The sequence below is a fragment of the Gossypium arboreum genome, chromosome 2 (genome assembly GCF_025698485.1).
Source record: "Gossypium arboreum isolate Shixiya-1 chromosome 2, ASM2569848v2, whole genome shotgun sequence".
Lineage (NCBI taxonomy): Eukaryota > Viridiplantae > Streptophyta > Magnoliopsida > Malvales > Malvaceae > Gossypium > Gossypium arboreum.
In genome coordinates this window covers 7,725,957-7,745,138 of record NC_069071.1, presented here as the reverse complement: position 1 = coordinate 7,745,138, position 19,182 = coordinate 7,725,957, and the positions used below count along the sequence as shown (strand labels likewise).

The 19,182-nt window shown below is 33.2% G+C and overlaps 3 protein-coding genes across 12 annotated transcripts; all 3 read left to right on the top strand.

Moving 5' to 3' along the window:
• The first annotated feature begins 290 nt into the window (after nucleotides 1–290).
• LOC108466564 (glutathione hydrolase 1-like) lies at nucleotides 291–7,136 on the top strand. 10 transcript variants are annotated; one of them, XM_017766937.2, is made up of 10 exons: nucleotides 291–420; nucleotides 524–642; nucleotides 736–802; nucleotides 2,967–3,024; nucleotides 3,610–3,977; nucleotides 4,077–4,595; nucleotides 4,702–4,937; nucleotides 5,032–5,299; nucleotides 5,369–5,506; nucleotides 6,807–7,136. In XM_017766937.2, the coding sequence occupies exons 3-10, from the start codon at nucleotides 743–745 to the stop codon at nucleotides 7,035–7,037; spliced, it is 1,878 nt and encodes a 625-aa protein (XP_017622426.1). In that variant the 5' UTR covers nucleotides 291–420; nucleotides 524–642; nucleotides 736–742; the 3' UTR covers nucleotides 7,038–7,136. The 10 variants fall into 10 exon arrangements, with proteins under 10 accessions (XP_017622426.1, XP_017622423.1, XP_052880051.1 ...); XM_017766934.2 differs by having other exon boundaries at nucleotides 710–802; XM_053024091.1 differs by having other exon boundaries at nucleotides 294–420; nucleotides 539–642.
• Nucleotides 7,137–10,202: 3,066 nt separating this feature from the next.
• LOC128284190 (glutathione hydrolase 2-like) lies at nucleotides 10,203–11,058 on the top strand. Its single transcript, XM_053021997.1, has 3 exons — nucleotides 10,203–10,550; nucleotides 10,649–10,916; nucleotides 11,030–11,058. The coding sequence occupies exons 1-3, from the start codon at nucleotides 10,203–10,205 to the stop codon at nucleotides 11,056–11,058; spliced, it is 645 nt and encodes a 214-aa protein (XP_052877957.1).
• Nucleotides 11,059–11,158: 100 nt separating this feature from the next.
• On the top strand, nucleotides 11,159–12,242 carry LOC108465475 (putative inactive glutathione hydrolase 4). The gene is made up of 4 exons (XM_053025292.1): nucleotides 11,159–11,167; nucleotides 11,275–11,510; nucleotides 11,629–11,896; nucleotides 11,990–12,242. The coding sequence occupies exons 1-4, from the start codon at nucleotides 11,159–11,161 to the stop codon at nucleotides 12,197–12,199; spliced, it is 723 nt and encodes a 240-aa protein (XP_052881252.1). The 3' UTR covers nucleotides 12,200–12,242.
• The last annotated feature ends 6,940 nt before the right edge of the window (nucleotides 12,243–19,182 follow it).

Here is a 19,182-nt window from a genome sequence, read left to right as displayed (position 1 = left end):
TATAATCACATAACATTTTAATTGAAAAGTAAACAATATTATCTATTTGAAGTAATTAATTACATTATAAAATATTAAACTAATCACTAACATTATAACAACATAGAGACCAAATTATGTTAGAAATTAAAGTATAAGGACAAATCTTGAATTTAAGCATATTAGAAGGACCGAAATTGAAAATTAACCACTTTTACAAAATGTAAAAAAAAATAAAAAAAATAAAATAAAATGAACGATGGGTGTGTGCCATATGCAGCATGAGGAAGATACTTTGGACTTTAATTCAATATATATATGTATAGATTAAAGGAGGGTGAATAAAGTGGTGGTGCCAAACCATCTAGGAGGGGAAGGAAGATAAGGTATCATTAATGCTTTGAAGTATAACACAACCTTTGGAAACGTTCAAAATCTACTGTAAGTGCTTCTCAACCAAAACAAATGTTTTCTTTGTTCTGTTTTCATTTAACTATATTTTATTTGTTTCCCTTAGAAACAACAATTCTTACATCTCATGTAGCATCATCAACTCCAGTTCCATCAGTACCTGTAACTCCACCAACAAGTGTATCAACTTTGGTAGAACTAGATCCTACAACTCCAACAATAGCATTGATGCTAGCAAGAATTATCGTTTAGGTAAGCCTCCAAAAACAAGTTAGACCCTCTTCACATGTTCCCATAGAATTGATTCAAAACTTTGTAGGATTGTGGGATATTATCCTCTTACAGACTACCTATGCACACCTTAAGAAACAAGTCTCCAGCAAAAGCATTGAATGCAACAACATATGTTGAGGTAAATGATGATTGTTTTCCTTGTTTGACTAGCGTAAATAGCACCTGATATGTATGTGTGTGTAGGGTTTCTTTATTGTCTCTCTATACAAAACAAAAACTACTTCGTTACAGTCAACTCCTTCAACTGAATAAGGTATTTCAATAGACCATTCCCCACCTACTTCAACCAAACCAATTGCCTTGACATAATGGATACTAACAAGATTTACTAAGAGGGGGAAGCAGGTAATGTAGGGAATGAGAGTTTACACCAATGCAATAAATTGAAAAATTCCATAACAAATTCCAATGTTCACATCAATTACATATGCCATTAATCAAAACCTTTGGTAATATTGAACCAAATTGCTAACAGAAAATGTATAACAAAAGCATAACCCAGGTGACAAATAAGCTCAATTTATACACAAATATAATAGTTCTTTTTTGAAATAATTGACAGGTATCTTATCGTCTTCTTTTTTAACCGCATAGCTTTCATTCGCATAGTTTAGAATTCCTTATTATTAACCAATTGTTGTGGCTCATTGTTGTTAATTCCCAATTGCCTATTCTTTCTTAGTAACATATTGTGTTGATGAATTAAACAAAAATGTTCCATTGTTTTGTTGTTCTGCTATTCTTCACTTCTCGAAAAAAAAACCATAAATTAATAACACCCCTAAACCTATTTCAACAATAATCTTAATTACTTTTACGCAACTTCAATAAAAACTTCAAACATCAATAATTTCCCAACAAACAATTTTCTAACAAATTTAACAATCGAGATATAATCTCATAATTCAACATCAATTTAAACATAAAAAAGAAAAAAAAAAAAGTTATATCCACCCTAAGCTCCAAACTTTATAAACAGTAATTTCACTAACTATAAATCTTGTATTACAACTCATTCTCATCTCACAAATCATAATACCCAAATAAAAATTTCTCAACAAAAACAAAAAAGAAGACGAATATTAATCCAAAAAAATTTCTTCCTTTATTCCACAAAGCGTTGAAGTTGCAGGTTAAAGCTCTCAACCCACAATAACAATATAATTGAATATTTATCCTTTCTAGTTTTTGAGTTCGAGATGGATGAAAAAAAGACATTTTTTAGTTTACTATTCTTATGGTCTAAGGTTAGATCACTTAATGATTTATTTCTAGTTATGATGGGTTTTCAATCTCTTCAAGTTATGGGTTTAGAAATCATTTTGAATTATGGGATTTTATAGCAATGTTTTTAGGGTATCAATTGTGGGTTTTGAAGTCAATGGTGTTTGAGGAGAAAATGGAATATCATGATCAGGAAAATGGAACTTAGGATTTTTAGTAAAATTAGGTTAGATTTTCCTTTAGGTGTAAATGTATATGGAATAAATTATTTTTTTCTTTTTGAACTAGTGTTAGATACATTTTCACAACTATTTTAAAGACCTATATGTTAGTCAAGTAAGCCAAAATATGTTTTGTAGGATTTAATTTAGTTCCACATGATGTCGATTGAGTTTTAACTTGATTGGTATTAGTATTATTGTTAATATAAGAGAATGTAGGTTCGAGTGTATTGAAGTGCATTAGTTTTCTATTTAAGGGTTGGAGAGGTGTATATAATATGAACCTATAATAATTGCAACAAATACAAAATCAATTTCTAAAATCTAGAAAGAGTACATTCTTTTGTTTTTAATAGGTAATATTCGAGACTTTGAAAACCTAATTAAAATATTTTGAAGTTTAAGAGCTAAATGCATTATGCAATAATTTATTTAATAATTATTTTTATACTATCTTTGTAGTTAGGTAAATAAGTGCAAGTGTGCTTAAAAATATAGTAAGTACTAGAAGAAAATGTATAGTATGTTTTGGACAAATGGCAAAACATCCAAAACTAGATAGGTAATTGGATGAAAACAATACTCCAAACAAATTAGATTGGTTTTTAAATCAAGCATCTAACATTTAACAAAAGAGAACATTGACATTTTTGGACAGGAAGAAGATGATACATATTATTCCATGTGCTGCTGTCTTATTAAATTGGAAATTAAAATGGCATCAATCACATTTGTCCCTTGGATAATATTTTAAGCCAAACCAATTGATCCATGATAATATGATATCCATGAGATCTGTAGTACAAGAGTTAAACTCAAACTTAATATTTTTCAAAGGAGAAAGAAACACAAAGGAAAGAGATGAGGAAGACTACTACCACTATTTCTACATCATGTAAGAAATATCCTTTCATTTGCTTTGACTTGTAGTTTTCATTTCATATTGTTTTACTGAAATGTTGGCACTGCCATGCTTGCATGCTTCAGTAGCTTTCTATTATCTTTCTGAGTATGATGGCAAGGTTATTATAGGGTGTTTATATATACATATATTCCCAGATCAAATAAGGCTGAAACATGATTTTTAAATCCCCCTCCCCTCTCCTCCATTGGTGAAAATGCCTGATCATGCGTATTTTCCTATGATGCATTTATTTTTTAGTAGAACAAGAAGAAGAGAATCGAATTCAAAGCCCATTTCTGTTTCTCTTTATTTTATTTAATCAGATGAATATGATGCATGCATTTCAATAGCCAAATGTCGAGTGGCGAGTGCTAAAGAAGGAAAAGTTTGAAAAGAGAATCCTACATTAAATACATAAATGGAGAGGAAATAAATGTCGTTGTTCTACTATGTAAATATGTAAGTACAAGGCTACTTAGTGTAGGTGTTCATGTTTAAAATATTAATCTTTGATAGACGGAGAAGGGCTGTGAATTTGTATGAATCATGCTTATTTCTGGTGTTGAACTCAAGCAGGTCATGATTTACCCAATATTGCAGTAATGTTGTGGATCACCATTTCACTTCTCTTCTTCGTGGTCTCCCCTGCTACTTCAACAGAGGTAGATGGTGCAATTGCTTCCACTAAACAGAGACGTGAGCAAATCGTTGCACGTCAAGGCGCAGTTGCCGCCGACGATGGCCGATGTTCGACGATCGGGATGAATATTCTCTGGAACGGAGGCCATGCCGTCGATGCAGCGGTGGCTGCTTCCCTTTGCTTGGGGGTTGTAAGCCCGGGATCAAGTGGCATAGGTGGAGGAGCCTTCATGTTAATTAGAGAAGCTAATGGGAAAGCACAAGTATTTGACATGAGAGAAATAGCTCCAATGAAAGCCTCTCAGGTGAACAGCAAATTGATTGGCATTTCCATATGTTGAATATCCATCTGTTTATTTGTTTGTTTTTTCTTCATTAATTACTCCATTTTTCTCCATATCCAGAACATGTATGCAGGCAATGCTAATCTAAAAGCCAATGGTGGTCTCTCTATTGGAGTACCAGGGCAACTTGCAGGCCTTCACAAATCTTGGAAACAACATGGAAAACTTCCATGGAAAAGACTGGTGAAACCAGCTGAGAGTCTTGCCCGAAAAGGGTTCAAAGTTTCTCCATATCTCCAAATGCAGATGGAAAGTTCGAAATCAGCAATCATGGCAGATAAGGGGCTTCGAGAAGTCTTCACATCAAATGGGGAGCTTTTGAAAGTTGGTGATATTTGTTATAACAAGAAGCTAGCAAGAACTCTTCGAAAGATTTCAGTATGTGGGGTACACGCTTTCTATAATGGATCCATCGGGTTTAATTTAGTAAAAGATGTTCAAAAAGCTGGGGGGATACTCACATTAACTGACTTGAAGAAGTATGAAGTTAAAATGAGGGAACCCATCACAGCTAACGTACTAGGCCTTAAAATTCTTAGCATGCCACCGCCTTCCTCAGGGGGAGTTTCGATGACACTAGTAAGTATACTCTGGTTCATGCTTTCTGTCACAATTAACATCAATTTGTAAGATATTGTCAGAGTTTGATAGCTTGGTTTTTTTTTTTTTAATCTTATTGTAATAGATATTGAACATTCTCGCCCAATATGCAATCCCAACCGGCCTTACAGGATCACTTGGAACCCATAGACTAATAGAAGCATTGAAACATGCATTTGCAGTAAGGATGAACTTAGGTGATCCTGATTTTGTAAATGTTTCCCAAGTTGTAGCCGATATGCTCTCTCCCAAGTTTGCACACGAGTTAAAGAAAACCATTCATGACAACATGACTTTTGGTCCCAAGTACTATGGTGGAAGGTAAAACAACTGTAACCAAATAACCTTTAAATAAACATGCTTGCTTTTCTCCATCTCAATTAACTTTGATGTTAAAAATTTTGCATCCTGGCAGGTGGAACCAGATCGATGATCATGGCACCAGTCATGTATCCATAGTGGATACCAACAGAAACGCTGTAGCAATAACTAATACAGTGAATGCATTCTTTGGTTCAAAAATACTGTCACCAAGTACTGGTATAGTCCTCAATAATGAAATGGATGACTTCTCCATGCCGAGTAACAATAGCTCAAAAGATACCCCACCGCCGGCACCATCCAACTTCGTCCGCCCTGGCAAAAGGCCCTTATCTTCTATGACACCCACAATCATTTTGAAGGTTTGCTGCTTCAAAACATAATCTAACATCTAAAAAAATGATGGGTTTTTCACACATGTGATTCTTCAGGATGAGAAGCTGAAAGCGGTGGTGGGTGCAAGTGGAGGAGCTAATATCATCGCTGGGACTACACAGGTTTTTTTGAACCATTTTGCTCTTGGGATGGATCAACTCTCGTCTGTCATGGCACCAAGGGTCTACCATCAGGTTTTTTTTTGCATAACACTCTTGTCATTTACAATCTGGGTTTGGTTTTCTTGATTTATCTGATAAAAGGTGAGCAAAACTCGATTCGACTCGAAAAAATTGAAAAAAAATCGAATTTCGAGTTAAACGAATCGAGTTATTCGAGTCAACTCGATTTTTTTTTCGAATTTCGAGTTCGAATCGAGTTGAGTTTTCGAATTCGAATAACTCAAATAATTCGAATAATTCGAATATTAAACTATAGTATTTTACATTTTTACCCTAAACTCCCAAACCTTTTTACTTTTCCCTCAAAATTTTTACTCCTTCCTACTTTCCCCCCAAAACTTTTACTCCCCTTCTATCCCAACCTCCCAATCTACCAAAATCCATATCTCACCAAAATTTTACTCTCCCATTTACTTTTTCTCAAAATTTTTTATTTTCCCCCATAATTTTTACTCCCTCCTACTTTCCCCCTAAAACTTTTACTTCCTTCCAATTCCACCTCCCATCTTCCCCAAATCCATCCCCCCCCAATTTTTTTTTAATATTTTCCCTCCAAAATTTTACTCGTCCTATTTACTTTCCCTCAAACTTTTATCCCCCAAAACTTTTTATTTTCCTCCTAAATTTTTACTTCTCACCTTTTACTCTCAAATAAAAAATTAAAATTATCCCAAAAAATCACTAAACATAAATAGTAATAATTTTATTTATATCTAATATTTATATTATTAAATTAAATTTCACATTTTATATTATTTATATTATTAAATTATTTAGTCATATTGAATATTTATATTAAAATTAAATTATTAATTATGCCATTAAATATTCATGTTAAAATTTTATATTGGTATTCACATTTTATCTTTAAAATAACTTTTATTAAAAATCATATTTTTACATTTAATATATTTTTAATTCTAAAATATATAGTGACAAGAATGTAAAGATAATTGAAAAAACTAAGCAAGCAAATAAGTTAACCCGTATATAAAAGATTAATAAATAAATTATGAAGTGATGAAAGTTAATAAAAATTTTGATTAAGGTGGATAAATTTTATTATGATGGATGACAGTTATTACAAGGACCCAAAATTATTTTTTAAAATTTAACTCGAACAAATAAATTCAATTCGATTCGATTCGAATTCCATCTCACTCGACTCGATTCGAGAAAATTTCAAATCAAATTAAGATGATAAAATATGATTCGTCAAATCGATTAACTCGAAATTTTTTCATTCGATTCGATTCGATTCGATCGAATGCTCACCCCTATCTGATATTATTTTCTTTGTGTGTTGATGTAGCTGATACCCAATGTTGTGAAGTATGAGAACTCGACAAATGTGATTGGCGACCATTTTGAAGTGCCTGAAACAATCAGGAAAGACCTTCAAAAGAAGGGACATATACTACAAGGTCCAGCCAGTTTAAGTGTTAGCCAATTTATAGTTCATAATTTAGATGGTTTGAAGGGAAATGGAGAACTTGTGGCAGTTAGTGACCCTAGAAAAGGAGGGTTCCCTGCCGGTTTCTAATACCCACGTTTAGTCGGATTGTGGGTGATGAAATTCAGGTCGCATGTGTGAGATTATAATCTTATGATCATTATTTAATCAAAATAATTGAGAGTGAAATATATATTTAATCAGGATATCCTAATTTCCTGTTAGAGACCATCTACAATATCACGTTAATCTGCTCCAAGCCCCATCAAATTTCCATCAGCACTTTTCTACTGGCATCTATGTTTAGCTTGAAACTACTTGTAATTCTCTTTCCCCTTATCTTTTTGTTCTGTGCATGAATATTCTTTCGTTCATGCTTCAAAAAGCTAATGAAAATGGATCCTTATGTGGAACTAAGATATCTAAAAATGCCCCCTATTAATCATCTTCTCTTTACAGATGACTGCTACATTTTTTTTAATGCTTCTCTACAGACTTGCAAATCTCTCGAGGCCTTGCTTACAAGATGTTGCTCTCTCTCATGTCTCCAAATAAATTTTGCTAAGTTCGAGCTCTTTCTCAGTCCTTCTACCAAGCAACATGTGAAGAGATGGTTTAGTGGCATCTTTAGCCAAAAAAGTTTTAACTTTTCTGGAAGGTATTTGAGGCTTGAGCTATTGCATAAGAAGAAAGAGTTCTTTTACGACTTCTATATAAGATTAACAGCAAGCTAGCTTCATGGAGGACAAAATGCCCGTTGTTGGATGGGAGGCTCACTCTTATTAAATCCACTCTAACTTTGCTTTCCCTCTTCCCCTTTCTACTTTCAAGCCCCCACGAACATTTGTGATGAAATTGATAAGACAATTAGGGCCTTCTAGTAGGGTCACGACACAAACACTTGGCAATTTCATCCTTGTCAATGGGATAAGCTTTGCGCTCCCATCTCACAAGGGGGCTTGGAAATCCGTAAGACTAAATGAAGCCCTCCTCTCGAAAGTCGCAAGGCGAATAATGACGGGCCAAAATTGTATGCTCTCAAAAGTTCTTAGAGCTCAATATTGCAGTCACACCCCCTTTGAATCTGTTAATCCAAAACCTTCTTACTCTTGGGTCTGGAAAGGCATTTTACTAGGTAAGGATATTTGTAACAGAGGAAAGGGTGTTTAGTTCTGGGGTGGAAGAAAGAGTTGGACACTGTTGAACCATATGACTCCGACTTCCAAGTTCAAGCTGTTAGTACAAAAACTTCGCTAAGAAAAATCACGAATACACGAATGGAACACGAACAACAACTTGAACAGAAGACCAAGAAATATGATGAGATTTTAAGGCGTGTATCAAGTCAATATCTTCTAAGTTTCTATTCGCCCTACTTATACTCGATGTGCAAATGAGTTTCAAGCAAATAAACCTAAAAGATACAAAGAAATCCGATTACTATTTTTACACTAATGAAAATAGTCCACTAAGCACTAGCCAATATAAATGAAAAATCAATTTCTATAAAGAAATTCTACAGTAATTTTTATAAAACAATATAATAATATTAGAAGATGGAGCAAAGATAGAATTTTAAAACTTATTAGTATAGTTTGAAATGAAATCTTATTTCTATTTATAAGAATTTTCATCTAATAATATAACTATTCAAGTAATATTGTTTGAATAGTTATAATTCTTTGTCAAAAATTAAATATAACTCTTAAACAATAAGCAAAAGATATAACTTTTGATTTATTACATCTTTTCATTTATAGTTATTGAAATGCTATATATAAATATTATTGAAAATGTTCCAACACAAACCTACCTCTATCCTCATCTCATCATTTGGGATCAAAATAAGTCCCATAAATCTCTTGACACCAAGAGAGCCTTTGATCTCCTTTGTAAAACAGTCCCCATACATGGAGGAGATGAGAAATTAGTTCGCTTCGACTCTCTTACCAACTCATCTATCTCCAATTAGATTTTACAATGGCTCCAAGGAAATTGTACCAACTCTCACAATTCAAGAAATTTCTACATTGCTTTAACATGTACCTTTTGGGTTATATGAAAATCGAGAAATAAACTTATCTTTCGAGGATCTAATCCATGTCCTATAGGGGCCATTATAATAATTCCTGATCTTTATCTTTCGATTCTCAGCACCTATCTCTGCTCATTCATCTCAGACTTTTCAATCAAAGAATCAACCTTTTCTCAACCTTTGGTGATCACTTCTCCCTATTGTGATAGAAGGATATGACTCGAGTAGCAACCAGTGTTAAGAACTATAATGGATTCCAATTGCTATCCATTCGAAGCTTCATGTTTGCTAGCAAATTTTAGGCTAGAATTCTTATCTTCCGCGCTATTGTTTTGTCCAATATTATTTTTTTAATTTTAAAGTCTCACAATATTTTTGCTTGTAAGTTATTGAAGACCAACATCATTCTTGAACGCACTAAAACAACATTTAAAGCCGTTGAGAACCTCCAATTTGTCACCATTGAACAACAACTAAAAAACAACCACATGTTAACAAGAGAAACAACGAAATGGACAACATGTACTTTCATTAAATTTCGTTGATAGTAAAATTATTCCTTAATGATAGTAAAGAAAAAAAAAACTACTTATACAATTAAAAAACATTATTATTATTGTTAAATAAAAAAATAACACTTCAACTTATAACAACGCACCACATGTCTGCATTTTATCCATGTAATCAATGTGTGTAGTGTATACTTGGTGTGAAACTAAAAATAGAAAGTATTTTCTAATTAAATGGAGAACAAGTATTTGTCGAAATTGTTTCTGTCTACATTTTTGTTTGAAACTCTCCGTCGCCCAAACTCCATCTCTTCTTGAAACTTGGGGTTTCACCTTTCCAAATATTCATCTATTCTATTCTCGTTCGTGTCTTAGTTGATTTTGAACTAACAAAATTACCAATCTTCCAAAGGTTCTGCAATGTCGAGTGAGTGCTCAAAATTACGCCATGGTTCGAGGGGTATTCACTGCTCTTGCAGATCGAGGGCACATACTCCTTAAAGTAAATAGAAGAAATTCTACAGATGTTAAAAATACGAAGAGGTTGACCTGAATTTATTCAAACATGATCTTTAAATCCCCTTCCCAATTAATGTAAATGCCTGATCATGTATTTTTCTGTAATGCATTTTTTGTTTGTTTACTGTCTTTTTATGTTTGAATTTTTTTCTTTATTTGTTTCAATATGAATGATCTTTGAATATTGCAGTAATGACATTGATGTTGTGGATCACCGTTGCACTCCTCTTCTTCCTGGTCTCCCCTGCAACTTCAACTGAGGATGGTGCAAGTGCCTCCACGAAACGGAGACGTCAGCAAATTGTTGCACGTCATGGCGCAGTTGCTGCTGATGATGGCCGATGTTCGACGATTGGGTTGAATGTTCTCCGGCACAGAGGTCATGCCGTCGATGCAGCGGTGGCTGTTTCCCTTTGCTTGGGGGTTGTAAGCCCAGGATCAAGTGGCTTAGGTGGAGGAGCCTTCATGCTATTCAGAGAAGCAAATGGGAAAGCACACGTGTTTGACATGAGGGAAACAGCTCCAATGAAAGCTTCCCAGGTTCACACCACCTAATACTAATTTTTTTCATATGTTGAATACCCATCTGTTTTTTGTGTTTTTACTTCTTTAATCACTCCAATTTTCTCCATATTCAGAACATGTATGCAGGCAATGCTAATCGCAAAGCCAAGGGTGGTCTCTCCATCGGAGTGCCAGGGCAACTTGCAGGCCTTCACCAAGCTTGGAACCAACATGGAAGGCTTCCGTGGAAAAGACTGGTGAAACCAGCTGAGAATCTTGCTCGAAAAGGGTTCAAAATTTCTCCATATCTCCACATGCAGATGGAAAGCTCGAAATCAGCAATCATGGCAGATAAGGGGCTTCGAGAAGTCTTCACATCAAATGGGGATCTTTTGAAAGTGGGTGACATTTGTTATAACAAGAAGCTAGCAAAAACTCTTCGAAAGATTTCAGTATATGGGGTAGAAACTTTCTATAATGGATCCATTGGATTTAATTTGGTAAACGACATTCAGGAAGCTGGTGGGATACTGACAATAACTGACTTGAAGAAGTATAAAGTTAAAGTAAGGGAACCCATTACAGCTAACATTCTAGGCCTTAAAATTATTACCATGCCACTGCCTTCGTCAGGGGGAGTTTCAATGATGCTAGTAAGTATATTATGGTTCATCTTTAATACCATGACATTTAGCATCATTATGATTTTAATGGTAATAAAAAAGTCTGATAAATTGGGATTTTTACCTTCTTGTAACAGGTATTGAACATTCTTGCTCAATACGCAATCCCATCAGGCCTTTCAGGATCACTTGGAACCCATAGACTAATAGAAGCATTGAAACATGCATTTGCAGTAAGGATGAATTTAGGTGATCCTGATTTTGTAAAGGTTTCCAAAGTAGTAGCCGATATGCTCTCTCCCAAGTTTGCACTAGAGCTGAAAAAAACCATTAATGACAACAGGACTTTTGGCCCCAATTACTATGGTGGAAGGTAAAACCACAATTACCAAATAACCTTTAAATAACCATAATGCTCTGTTTCTGTACATCCCATGCTTGCTTTTCTCCATCTGAATTAACTTTGATGGTAAATTTTTGCATCCTGGCAGGTGGAACCAGATCCATGACCATGGCACCAGTCATGTATCCATAGTGGATACCAAGCGAAACGTTGTATCCATAACTAATACAGTGAATGGATATTTTGGTTCAAAAATACTGTCTCCAAGTACTGGTATAGTCCTCAATAATGAAATGGATGACTTCTCCATGCCAAGTAACAATAGCTCCGGAGTTACCCCACCGCCGGCACCGCCCAACTTTGTCCACCCTGGCAAAAGGCCATTATCGTCTATGACACCCACAATCGTTTTGAAGGTTTGCTGCTTCAAACATAAACTAACATCTAAAAAAAATAATTGGTTTCTATCCATTTAGGGAAAGTTTGGTTTTTCACACGTGATTCTTCAGGATGAGAAGCTGAAAGCGGTGGTGGGTGCAAGTGGAGGAGCTAATATCATTGCTGCGACTACACAGGTTTTATTGAATCATTTTGCTCTGGGGATGGATCCACTCTCGTCTGTCATGGCACCAAGAGTCTACCATCAGGTTTTTTTTTCTTTTGCTGAAAACTCTTGCCATTTACATTCTGGGTTTGGTTTTGTTGATTATCTGATGTAGTTTCCATTTTGTGTTGATGCAGCTGATACCCAACGTGGTGAGGTATGAGAATTGGACAAGTGTGATTGGTGACCATTTTGAAGTGCCTGAAACAATCAGGACAGACCTTCGAAAGAAGGGGCATGTCCTAGAACGCGCAACCAGTACAACTGAGAGCCAATTTATAGTTCATGATTTAGATGGTAAGGGACATGGAGAACTTGTGGTAGTTAGTGACCCTAGAAAAGGAGGATTCCCTGCCGGTTTCTAATGCCCCATTGTGTGGGACTGGAGGAGATGCAATTTAGGTAGCAAGTATGAGATAAGTTGTAAGCAACGAATGAAAAAAAATCGTGATATTCAGATTATTCAATTAAAACTATCATAAGTTATGTATTTTGGTTAATATTGGTTTTCTTTACATGAATAAAATGGTTAAATTATCGGTAGATGCTGATTTTAAAAAATATTTTGAAATTTAGACTGAATTTTTTATTATTTAAAAAAATAGGCTATTTTTGTTGACGAGGTGTGTCATGTGGACCTACCTATTTTTGAAAACCACTTTATGCAGAAAGTGTTTTTTATTTACATGTCATTACCTTTAGTCAGATGGTTAAGAATTGATTTTTATCTTTACACCCTAATAAAGCTTCTAAAATCAACAGTTCATGAATAATTCGATTTTTGTTCGTTTATGTTTGTTTATTAAGCTAAATAAATTAACATGAATAAAATTTTGTTTATTAAGCTAAATAAATTAACATGAATAAAATTTTGAGGCTTCGAACATAAACAAAGTTTGTTCAGTTCATTTATGTTCATGAACAAACTTGTTTAAGTTTGTTTAAAACTCGATTAATAAATCAATTAAAACTTGCTTATTGTTCTATTAGTATATATCAATAAAATTATTATGATTTATGTGTTTTTTATAATATAATTATTAATATTTATGTTTGACTATTTTATATTTTTAAAATAATATATATATATATATATATATATATATATATATATATATGCATATGCTTATTGTTTGTTTATTAGTTATTCATGAACCTTGTTTGTAAACATTTTTAATTATATGTTCGTGAATATGTTCGTTTAACTTAAATGAATAAATATGATCATACATAATTTTGAATAAACGATCGCAAACAAATATTTTGGAATTCTTAACGAATCGAACACAAAAAAAGATTAAAATAGACAAACAAAAATGAACAGAGGTCCGTTTGTTTAAGCTCGATTCATTTACAATCATAAGTCTCAAGTTTGATTCCTTCTAAGCATATTTGGTTATTTATTTATTTATTAATTCTCGTTGTTCAAGCATATTTTGAAAAAATTATATGTCAAATATGTATTTTTCCATCTACATTGTGGATATGGTAAATTTTAATATTATTCTTTATATGTAAAATATTTCAAATATCATGTTGGTAAATTCTAATATTATAAAATCAAATAATTATTTCAAACATCATTATTAACTTTATAAGTAAAATATTTTAATTAATTATTTTAAATACACATAAAAATATAAAATACTAAAATTTTTCACACGCATGATACATATGGAAAATAAATATTATGGATATAAAATTATAATTACTAAAAATAATTATATTGAAATAATTAATTAATTTTATAATATTAAAATTATCATACTTACAATGTAGGTGAAAAATGATATTTTAAATATTTGAAATATAAAAATAATGATGATATATAAAATAATTATGTGATCTTATATATTAGAATTTACTATACCTATAATATAGATTGAAAAATAAATATTTGACATATAATAATTATATATAGAGAAAAATATATAAAAATAATTGATGTTTTTAAAATATATATTCATTACGTAATTACATATTTATTCTTTTATTCATATAAAAATTAAATTATTAATTAAAAGTAAAAAAAAAGCTTGAAACAATAAGAATTAAAAATAAAATATGCTTAAGATAAAACAAACCTGAGACACGACATTTAACTATCAAACTAATAGTAATGACGTGTTTATAAAATCGTTTCTTCTATAAAATGCCTTCTAAAAGTGTCTCACAGGGTATACTTTTTCACAACCTAAGTAAAAATAATCTATTTTCTTAAATAATAATAAAAATCAGCCCAAATAGGTTTTTTTTCTTCTGAATAAAAATAATTAATATTTCGTATTATAAATTTTCTATAACAATTACCTTTTTTCTGAAACGATTTTATACTAATTCGTTGAAATCTTATCAACATATTACTTAGAAGTCTAAGAGGCGGTTCGACAAAAGTGTTTTTCAACCTAAAATCAATGCCAAACATTTGGCTTTTCTTAGAGTTGAAATTGCACTGGAAAAGTGCTTTTTCACTAAAACGCAAAAATAGGGGATTTAGGTGATTTTAGCTTTTACGTTTTGAAGTCCAAGCGATCAAAATACTCTTATTTGTATGAATTATTTAAAATATATTTAAAATTTTAGTTTAATTTATATTTTATCCATCATTATATTAAATTATTTAAATATTATTTACAAATATTATAATATTAAATATTATTTAGAATTTTAAAATATTTTAAATTTAAAATAATTTTTCATTTATTAAACAGCATTTAATATATATTTCATGTTTAATTATATTAAATTAGTTAAATATTATCTAAATTAATTTATATTTTGATTTCCAACATCAAGTCTAAAATGGAAATTTTTAACTTCCCACCGCAAATTTTGACAACAATATCAAGCATCTTAAATTAACAAACCACACTTTTTCACAACACTTTCTTAAATTTTTTTTTTTTTTCAAACTGAGCTTTTCAGAGACACACTTCTCAATCGTAATAAGAATGCCAAACTAGCCTTGCATAATTATAGGTAAGAAATTCAATTTTCTTCCCATGGTTTTCCAAGATTCCAATAATGGTTGTAGTTAGTTTTTTTTTCAAAGAGATTCTTAAAAACAATTCTGATCACAACAAATGGGTGAGAAACCCAAAAGACATATACAAGAATGAAAACCTATGAGCTAAAGCCTACCAAACCTTAGTATTTATATCTTGTCATCACCTTGCAAAGGAAGAGGGGGAGAGGACACCAATAGAAATCGAGTGCATGATTGCTATAATTGGCCACTACTATGTGCGTCTTTGGTAAAGGCCATGCCACCTTCAAATTCCCCCTTAAAAGGTCGAAACCCCAAAGAAGACCATCCAAAACCTCAGCGATGGAAAGAATTAAAGCGGACATAACGGCAACGATAGTCACTAAAAATAAATGTTTTGATGCAATGACTAAAGTCACCATTGAAAAATCAACTAATGATAACTCTAAAGGGACAACAATATCACATCCTCATTAGAGCATGGGAACTTTGCCTAGGAAAGAAATCAGAACCAAAAGTCAAGAGAACCTAAAAGCCTAGTTAGAGAATAAAGGATGGATAACCAAGCAATGGTGGGAACCATGGAGCAACAAGATCCAAGTTGTCACCAGTCGTTGGGCTAAGGTCAAGAAACGAAAGGAGAAGTCTTGAGGTTATTATGCCAAAAGCATAAAAGGCAAAAAAGGAAAAAAAAAGAAAAGATAAATGGAGAGGTGAACGGTGTTGATTCAAAGGTCGAAGGACCATTCACAAAGAAAGCCAAAAGTTTAAACTTTGGAAGAAAGAGAGAGGAGGTTTCTAGGCTTCACTTCGATGAGGGAATTGAATATGATAAACAATAATTTATGGCACATTAATTCAATGACATATTGTTACAAATATATAAATTTGGATGTCCATATTCTAACCCCTTCATTTATGAGATAAAAACCCCTCATTCATTATGAAAGTAAATATGCAAGTTGCTTAACATATGTGTTAATGAAGCACTTAAGTAAGCTTCATTTATTTGTGTTGCATTGAATGACTTATAAATAGAACCCTTGTGTGAGTGAAAATATGATACAAGAGAATTCTTTGTTGATTTGATCTATTTTAAACTTTTTAGTGTTCTATTATTTGATTTTTTTATAACATGTTATCAGCACGAGCCTCTACAAGTTTATAATGAAGTTCACGTCATTGCAACTATATATAACTTGTCCATAAAGCTACAGTTGAACTTTATACGACAGATGTAACACCCCTTACCCGAGTCCGAGGTCGGGACTGGGCACGAGGCATTACCATACTTAATCACATGCATACAATCATTTTCGAGTCACCAAGACTTGGTCAAATTTAAAACCTTTTCTAACCTTTTTTAAAACTCCTTAATGTGGGCCTACGAGGCCCCAAACTCTTATTGGAAACCATTCGGAACCAACTCGGTTCCTTAAATTGACTCAATAAAAATGACCCTTGAAACAGGGCACACGCCGGTGTGGAAGGGTAACACGCCCGTGTGTTCATTATAACACGGCCGTGCTGATGGCCCGTATGACACACATGGCCTAAGCCTCTAGGGACACCCCCGTGTCCCATGCCCATGTAAATTAAATTCTAAATGAGAACCTACAGGGGTTTTCACACGGCCTGACACATGCATGTGTCTATAGCCCGTTTCCCTCACTCGGCCATGACACGCCCGCGTCTAAAAACCTTGACATTCTGTTTTTTACGTCAACACCCAATTTAGGGCACACGGCCAAGGCACAAGCCCGTGTCCTTCACACGGCTGAGACACACGGCCGTGTCTCTGCCCGTGTGTTTACTACCATGCATTCTGACTTGTAAATTTTTCGTGCAGGGGACACACGGCCGAACAACACGCTCGGGGAGATGACCGTGTGTCACACACGGCCTATACACACCCTTGTGTGTCTACCTGTGTGAATAATATAGGGCTATCTACCAAGCCCTTTGCCACTCTGAAACACAACATAACAACAACCAACGTATCAAAGTTTAACTTAATATGATTTTCACAACCAAACAACCATAATCAAGACCTATATACTTTACATATATTCAACCATGCCAACAATTTCACATTCATGAAAGACTAGCTTGCATTCACATAATAATTTTTAGTATTAGCCATTTTTCCATGGCTTTATACAAAATGAATCAAATGCTAAAGTAAGCCAACACATTTGACCAATTAACAATGACACAAAACTCAAAAGTTAGAGTCCTATGTATGCCATAATCAAAATAAAAGATCTAACTATACCAAGTGCTTCGGATGATAGTGTGACTGGCTTCACTGACATAGGCAATGATCCTTGAGCTACTTTGACGGCACTATAAGAAAATAGAAAGGAAATAGGGTAAGCATAAAGCTTAGTAAGTTGCATGAAAATAAACATCAACTAATTGTCATAGAATAATATGCTTATAACCTTTCATAAATTGTTCATGAATACTATAAGTAGAAATAGAAACAATTTACTCATCACCATCCAATACAATTCATATGGCATATATTGAGCCTATATCTCATACATTTCAAATAGGTACCTGTACCACTCACAACATGGTTATACATTTCTCGTTTAACTTAAATTGTAACTCTCACTGTTGAACTATTTGAAATACTATCAGATATTCACTAAGCCTCAGACACAGGGTATAATGCCGATGCCATGTCCCAGACATAGTCTTACACTAGCTCTCACATATCCGTGCCGATGCCATGTCCCAGACATGGTCTTACACTGACACATCTCGTAACCGATGCATGTCCCAGAATGTCTTACACTGGCTTACGTCACGAGGCCGATGCATGTCCTAAACATGTCTTACACTATCTCTCGTCTTAATGCCGATGCCATGTCCCAGACATAGTCTTACACTGGCTTTTATAATGTGGCCGATGCATGTCCCAGACATGTCTTACACTGGCACACAAATAACCCGAATGTCATAGCATGTATATCCGATTTATTTCCTAAGGTTCAAACGGAAGTTCTTTTATCTCAATATTCATCATACATAATCATTTCCACAAACAAGCAATTTATGCTATATCAATTCAAACACATATAATAACAATGTAGTTGTATTATTTACATACAACTTACCTCAGTACTTAAAATGTGGCGACTAGTTCGACTTAGTCCACTTGCTTCGTTTTTCCCCGGTCTAGGTTCGGATTTTGTAATTCTTGATCTAGAATGATAAAAATTTATGAATTTAATCATTTTATTAATCTAGATACTCAACAATTTAAAATTGAGAAAAATGACTGTTTTGTCTCTAGACTTTTACAAAATGACCATTTTACCCCTAGGTTCCAAAATTGATTTTTATTGAATTTCTTTATATCTTAAGCCTAGTCAATTACTTTTTACACTAGAAGCAGTCCAAAATTCTCAATATTTCACACCTTTATCACCTATTTTACAACTTATGCAAAATGGTCCTTTTTAGGGTTTTCATGAAAAATCTCTTCACAAAAGATGTTTATTTCACAACCATGGTTCATTTTCTCCCATAGAATTTCAGAAAAAAACATGTCTACTATCATGGAAAAACCATAAAATTTCAACCATTTTGCAAAATAGTCCCCTCATTTGAAAGCTTATGCTATAAGGGTTCTAAAAATGTAAAAATTTTCAAGAAAAGCCATCAAAGTCACTTACTTGCAAGAGTAGAGAGTGGTTGAAATTTTTGAAGCTCAAAACCCCCTACAATAGCTGGATTTTTGGTGGAGAAGAAATGGTGAAAAGGGATGATATCATCGCTTGTTTATTTTATTTCTTTTTAGCCAAATAAGTCACCAAATTTTTACCTAACATTTGACTATCTTAATTCTTTATCTCATGGCCGGCCAAGCTATAATTTAAGGGTATATTTGCCCTTTAGAGACCTCCAATTTAAGATACATGAAAATTTAACACCCTTAGCTATCAAATTAAGACTTTTGAACTTTATGCGATTTAGTCCTTTTTCGCGATTAAGCTCACATACGCTAAAATTAATTCACCAACATTTTCATGCATCTTTATAAACATGCCATCACACATAAAATAATATTAAAAATAATTTCTCTGACCTTGGGTTAGTGG

Excerpts from the sequence above, each read along its gene's own strand:
- LOC108466564 (XM_017766937.2), top strand. The coding sequence starts at position 743 with ATGCACACCTTAAGAAACAAGTCTCCAGCAAAAGCATTGAATGCAACA. Across the intron at positions 3,025-3,609 it reads TACCACTATTTCTACATCAT|GTCATGATTTACCCAATATT; the intron begins GTAAGAAATATC and ends GAACTCAAGCAG. Across the intron at positions 3,978-4,076 it reads CTCCAATGAAAGCCTCTCAG|AACATGTATGCAGGCAATGC; the intron begins GTGAACAGCAAA and ends CTCCATATCCAG.
- LOC128284190 (XM_053021997.1), top strand. The coding sequence starts at position 10,203 with ATGACATTGATGTTGTGGATCACCGTTGCACTCCTCTTCTTCCTGGTC. Across the intron at positions 10,551-10,648 it reads CTCCAATGAAAGCTTCCCAG|AACATGTATGCAGGCAATGC; the intron begins GTTCACACCACC and ends CTCCATATTCAG. Across the intron at positions 10,917-11,029 it reads TGGGGATCTTTTGAAAGTGG|GAAGCTGGTGGGATACTGAC; the intron begins GTGACATTTGTT and ends AACGACATTCAG.
- LOC108465475 (XM_053025292.1), top strand. Across the intron at positions 11,511-11,628 it reads CCCAATTACTATGGTGGAAG|GTGGAACCAGATCCATGACC; the intron begins GTAAAACCACAA and ends GCATCCTGGCAG. Across the intron at positions 11,897-11,989 it reads CACCCACAATCGTTTTGAAG|GATGAGAAGCTGAAAGCGGT; the intron begins GTTTGCTGCTTC and ends GTGATTCTTCAG.